The sequence below is a fragment of the Branchiostoma floridae genome, chromosome 3, assembly GCF_000003815.2.
Source record: "Branchiostoma floridae strain S238N-H82 chromosome 3, Bfl_VNyyK, whole genome shotgun sequence".
NCBI classification, from domain to species: Eukaryota; Metazoa; Chordata; class Leptocardii; order Amphioxiformes; family Branchiostomatidae; genus Branchiostoma; species Branchiostoma floridae.
Window position 1 is genome coordinate 15,789,711 of NC_049981.1, and position 6,151 is coordinate 15,795,861.

Sequence of the window (6,151 nt, forward strand, 5' to 3'; positions counted from 1 at the left end):
AGACGACGGAGAAAAATTAGACCTCTTGTTCTTTCACGTGTCAGCTACCGTAGTTAGGCTACCATACGGAAGTGGGTAAGGAGGATTAGAAAGTAACTTAAGAGAGAGAAAAGTTTGTTTCTCCTCACCTGCAAGCCGTAATGCAGACATCCGCTGAAATTCGGGCTCTTCCAGCCACTTGTACATCCTTCTAAACGTCTCTCTTCCAGACTTGAGTTTGCTCCATGGCTTTGGGTTGCGGAGGAGGTCGGATAAAGTTCCTTGACTCCGACAGAGGATCTTCTGCGCAAAGACGGCCTGGGGTATGGAGTAACGCTTGAGTTCACTGGTCACCCTCTGAGCGACTTCTTTGGTGTTGATCTCTTCGACTTCTCCGGTAGAAGATGTCTTGGAGGAGCTACGGTCTCGCGACGCCGCCGAGGCAGGCGGGGAGGTGGACTGGGGGTGTGGGGTATGGTGGTTGGCATAACCGTTGAACGTTACGACGGGGTTGGAGAGCTGCGTTATCCGATTGTTCTGGGGGTGGGGATGGTGGAGCCCCGGGGGTGAGGGGACGGGCTGGGTGTGAGGTAGCATCTGATGATCGTAGCCGTTCCCCATGAGTTTAGCGTGGTGTTCCAGGCCGTTACTCGGGGGTGAGTGTCCGTAAGGGGGGATGGCTTGCTGGAGGTGCCCGGTGTGTTGCATCCCGCCAAGCCCGTTGGCCATCATGGGGTTGGACACCGGCGAAAGACTCTGTCCCATCCCGGGCATCTTGTCGTACGGGGTCTGCATGTGGTTCATGTGTAGGTTGGGAGGAGGAGGGGGCTGGTGGTGGTGGTGGTGCATGAGGGTGAAGGATCCGCTGACATTGGTGCGGTACTTGTCTCCCGTCACCGTGGAGATGGGAGGCAGGGGCTGCAGGGGCGTCAGAGTCGTGAAACTCGAGGAGGTGTAAGACGGGAGACCGGCCGCTGAACTCGCCATGTTCACCTCGCAGATCGGCACCGGGCTGATACTCGGGTGAGGTGGGACAGGTTGGAAGGTCGGATCCTGCAGACTCGGCGGTCGGTAGTCTTGATCGACCAGTCCCGATAAACTGTTAGAGAGACTGAGCGGCCGACTGACGGACACCTCATTATGCGGACTATGACCGCTGAGCAGTTCAGCTGACTGCACTTGTTCGGTGCTATGGGAACCCCCGTGCATGTCCCCCATGCTGTCTAAGCCTAACTCACTCTGCATCCCTCGGAAGCCCGTGGTCACCCATACGGCCAGCGTGGTAACGTTTCTCTCCTTCCTACAGCGCCTGGCTCCAAAGAATCTTTACAGCACGTCCTGTGTCTTAGGAGCACCACCAGCGTACGGAATAACGGTGCGCTGGCACCTCCATGGCCTACGTACGTATTATGTTTAGACAGCTGGTAGAGCCCACCTCCTGATCCTGCGCACTGGCCCGCCCGTCGTGACGTCACTGCCGAAGTGGGTCATGGGTAGCAGGTGGTCGCTCTGAAATTCCGATGCAGAGGACCTGGAAATAGAGGCAAAAAATCCCTGACTAGACCCATTCATAAAACTCACAATCATGTTCGCTTTGATTTGGTGCGAAGTTAATACACACGCATTAGCCGATAGAGGTTAGACATTGGATATGTCATGCCACGTAACATACGCGGACAAGTAATTCAGGCCCGCAGCGCGCCCCCACTAGGCAACAAAACGCTTATTAGTAAATAAGCGCATAATCGTATACATATGCATCCCAAAAGGCGCGTTCTCCCCGCCATCTGTGGTTTCCATGCATGTCTTATTTCACGGGGGCCGCCCGGCGCTCGGTGAGAAGGGATATATACCTGTGTGCGTACGCCGCGCAGTGGTGAGCCCCTTAATAAGATTGTATACGCACGAGGAGTGAGAAAAATACGGAGTTGATCGCTTTTTTCCACATGCTGTACGAGCTGTATTCTATCGTAGATGTTCCTAACGTATCTTTAGCTTTGTTTGTTTTTGTAATTAGTAGTTTGTTCTCTTTGTTTTCAGTGTGTAAGGCGAACGTAGTGACAAGGGAACGGTAGGTAGGATCGGTACAGTTGAACACGACCACATCTTAATAGAAAATCGACAGAAATCGATGAGCTTCACCCCAAATTGGCCGTCCTGTCTGGCTACAAATATTGAATTAAATGGTTTAACATCGCATCCGGTTGTGGCGGCCAGTTTCTGCGTCGCCCGCCATCTGTAGTAACCGAAAATCGCGCTTTAAACAGGCGGGAGAAGCGCGCGCGTGTACGGCAGGACGCACCACCCTTCGGGGGGACGCACCTTGCGGGGGCCTCGCGTCATGTGATCAATTCCGGGGAGCCAAATCGCATCAGCCGCGCCATGCATCGCAATTCAGCGCCGAGGCAGCGCGCTGTCGGGCACGGAAATTTATGCAAACGAGGCAGGAAGAGTTCCCGGCGGCTCGCTAGGGTCGTGCTACTGGATTTAATGTCTCGTGTCGATGTCGTCCCACGGGAAGCGCATGCGTGGAACCACACAGCAACCGTCACAGTTTGATACCCCCCCCCCTTCTCCAGAACAAGTTCAAGCCATCACTGTCAATAATACTCAGGCATTAGCTCAGAGATTGACAGGTCAGAAAAATGAACATACCCCTGAATTGACTTTCCTGTGCAGAACAAGGCACAAAGTCCCCACGGTATATCGCCTATTCAGCACAAGTCTGTACCATATCATCAAACCGACAATAACGTACACAGAGAACAATTATGCAGAAGCGTGCTGAAAACCCTCAGCGTCCATTCACACTGCAGTTTGTAGATAAATGTATGGGGAGAGGAAAAGTAGCTAACACGCACTCGTTTGGCTTCAGTTCGTCTCGGGAGCGTCCAAGCGTCAGGTCTGTGAGTGAAAAATGGCGCGAACCCAAGGCCAGGATTTGGGCCATAGGCCAAGCATGCAAAGCTTATACATCGCCCAACAATCCGTGGCCGAGCCGAGCTTTTCCCCTTACATTTTTAATAAGCGCGCGGCTCAATCTGCCAGCCAGGGCCAGATGCTACTGAAATCTGAAGCGGGCTTTTTTAAAAAAACGTCACAGGACGTGTACGTTACACATGTTTGTCCTTAACTTGCTTGAGCGCCAATTTATATTAAAATCTACAATATGAATTAATCCAAGCCTACAAGCATAGTTATTAAGAAATATGTTTCCTTTCTGATGCTGCAAGAATAGTGCACACACGTCTAGTAATAGTTTCTTTGTCGTGACACTACTAATATGGTAGAAATACACATTTGTGCTCCCAACTTTTGATTATCAATTTTGCCTTTTATAGGAAGCGAGAAGATAGAAGTTCAACCTATACATACCAGTATACTTAAGTCATTGTCGATTTCGTTAGATACCATGTTCTTATATCAGTGTAATTGTCCTTTTTTCTTTGCCGCGTAAACGTACAATTAATATCCTTCGTTCACTTGTAGAATTACACGTTTTGCCCTCTTTTAAACGCTTACCAGTATTTTGTCGAAGAAATCTATATTAAACAGGAGCATGGTTAGGAAGTGTGTTCTTTGGTATATACAAAACATTCCATTACTGGCCATGCATAATCTTTTCACGATACTACTAACAAAAGATTCGTTGCTACAAAACGCCCCTCAAAAAATCTTCTTAACCACTCAATGTCCAATCACATCGACTTGCTGTAGTAAATAAAAACTTTCTGGTCGAGCACTAACTGTATGTTGATCAACACACAACACTACACATAGACACCCATGCCGCTATAACGTAAGAAACGTCGTCGAGCGACCACTTAAAATTTGCCGCTCCCATTCGCCATTAAGTCTATTAAACGTTTTACGTCAGACGAAACATTGCCTGTCGCGGAATATTTCGCGGTCTAGCGTTGTCTGAGAGTCGGAACGGTAAAACGTACTCAGCTACAACAAGGAGTTAAGCACATATCTAGCGTGGTTCAGACAACAGGCGCTCACGTTTTAACGAGTGTTGTACCGCATCAATACGTAAATCGTTTGAAGGGAAATCAAATAACACGTCACGGTGGCCTCGTGGTCGTAACGGTTGCCGTCTTTACCATGGTCTTTTGAAACTCGTACGTTAACTTGAATGAAGACCTTTATTGCACTCATAACGTTATACTTGTACCCACTAGGTTAAGTACAGGAGCATGGCGTGTTACGCCGAATGGCGGTTATATCGACTATATAGATACAGATACAGGTCACAACAAAAGAACAGTTTACAGATACATTCATTTTTTTTTTTTTTTTTTAACTTTTCCGTGTCCGCCACGGCACTTTATTTTATTTACTCAGCACTGTACAGGGAGCACAGGGACATAAACGTGTTGTGTACATCATCAAGTAGCAATTGTCTCGGGTTATCTTTCCATCGTATCCAAGAAATATAAAATGAAAACTTGGCGATAGTCAACAATGTAATGTTACATTTGTTATGTTCCAACAGTACATTTTTAACAGATTGATTGTCTTCAGTATTATTTAATCTACCCCAAAATTTCCTTAGTCTAGTGCATTCTAAAAACATGTGTTCTTAGTTTTCCAGCTTATTACAGATATCACAAAAAGGACTGTATACATTTCCAGACGTATCTCTTATTTTCCACTTGTTTAGGAGGTAAACAGATACATTCATACATTGTCAACCTAGCACAAGAATGATGATCTACTAAGTGAATTTGACCTCTCCTCGCTTCTTTGTGACGGAAAAATGTAACAGCACATATGTGTCATGATCAAAGGTTTGTCTAAGTTCAATAAGAAACATGGATTGCCTTTTGTGCTCAGGTGTATGAAGTAGTGAAACAATGATTGTGTCAGTCTATAAAGTTCTCTCTCTCTCTCTCTCTCTCTCTCTCAATACCCCCCCCCCCCCCCCTCGAGCACGGTCCGTCCTCTGTCTGAGTTTTATTTCACGCAGAAGTGACTTTAAGACAGTTGAAGAAAGTCTATTACGCCAGATTATATGGTGCGGAAAGAAGACGACACCCTCCCGTCAAATGTCACAATATCGCCCACTTCACGCCATCCTAGCCTGGCATTTACAGCAGTAAATAAACAGTTTGGCCGAGCGACTGGCATTTTATAGTTCCCAAAAATGACATTCTCCCCTAAGTGCCTGTTCTCTCTATGGCCGTATATGTGCCGCGCAAACGGACATACAATTGCGAAACCAGGAGTTGAACTTTTATGTCCCGTCCGCTCGAGTGGTCCCATAAATGTCTTGTCTGGTTCTGTCACTGCACTCCGTACGTGTACGTGATGTCCGTCCATCAAAACTCACAGCCGAGAACATTCCACCAACGCTAATCGGGTTTCCCGCCATCAATTTGGGTGAAATTGACACCGAATCAGCGGCCCATGTTGTGTTAAGAAGCCTTGATTGGTGCCCTTTTGATTGATATTTGGAGGAATCAACGCAAGATCGCCGCAGATCATCTCAACCTCCCTGTCCAATCCACCCTCAGAATCGCTCACCTTTCGATTACATTTTGTGTCCCACCTTTTTTTATTCCGTATCCCACTAAACTAAAATTTTACAATCTGTATATTTCTTCTTCGGATTTCGTATTTTTCATCTCATCTTTGTCCCTTTACGTCACCATTCCACAAGGGCGGTGAACGCGACTCGACCAAGTGATTAGACAGAACTCTCAACAAATGCCCTTGTTGATTTTTTAAAGATTTGTGTTCTTTGTAGTCTTTTCAGTCATACTTGTACATTTTATGTGATATTCCGATTATCAAGTCAAGGGCTACACATATCCAATTTAGGTCACGACCAGGTCGCAGTGCGATCGCCGTCTTGCTAAACTCTTGGATGTTATCCTCTTCCAATCTAACCTTACACGTGTACATCCCCTTGTTAAGCGCTACAGCGGGTGGTATATGTCACCAAGCCGTTGAGTACCGTCCCAAGAGGGGAGAGTAAAACCTACAGGCGGGGTCCGGCTACTGTCTGCCACCGGCTCGGCACCCCAGCCCATATGGCCGAAGCACTGACTGGAACAAAAAAGTAATATACCCGCCAAGCCGTGCACGCTTCTCTGTAATTGGTATTTTCAGGCTGTGGCGGTTACGTGGTCCGAGTTACTAAATCATTCGATGATTCCGGACGGAT

At 47.4% G+C, this 6,151-nt stretch overlaps 1 protein-coding gene and 1 long non-coding RNA gene across 6 annotated transcripts in view; one reads left to right on the forward strand and one right to left on the reverse strand.

Annotated features, from left to right (window-relative positions):
* LOC118410814 overlaps nucleotides 1-6,151 on the forward strand; it is a 172,453-nt gene that overhangs the window by 71,735 nt on the left and 94,567 nt on the right. The window lies entirely within an intron of this gene.
* LOC118410800 (one cut domain family member 2-like) overlaps nucleotides 1-6,151 on the reverse strand; it is a 74,478-nt gene that overhangs the window by 59,900 nt on the left and 8,427 nt on the right. For all 4 annotated transcript variants that reach the window (XM_035812625.1, XM_035812627.1, XM_035812626.1 and 1 more), the window contains exon 2: nucleotides 129-1,510. In XM_035812625.1, coding sequence (XP_035668518.1) covers nucleotides 129-1,224 — 1,096 coding nt within the window. In that variant the 5' untranslated portion in view covers nucleotides 1,225-1,510. The remainder of the gene's footprint in view (nucleotides 1-128; nucleotides 1,511-6,151) is intronic.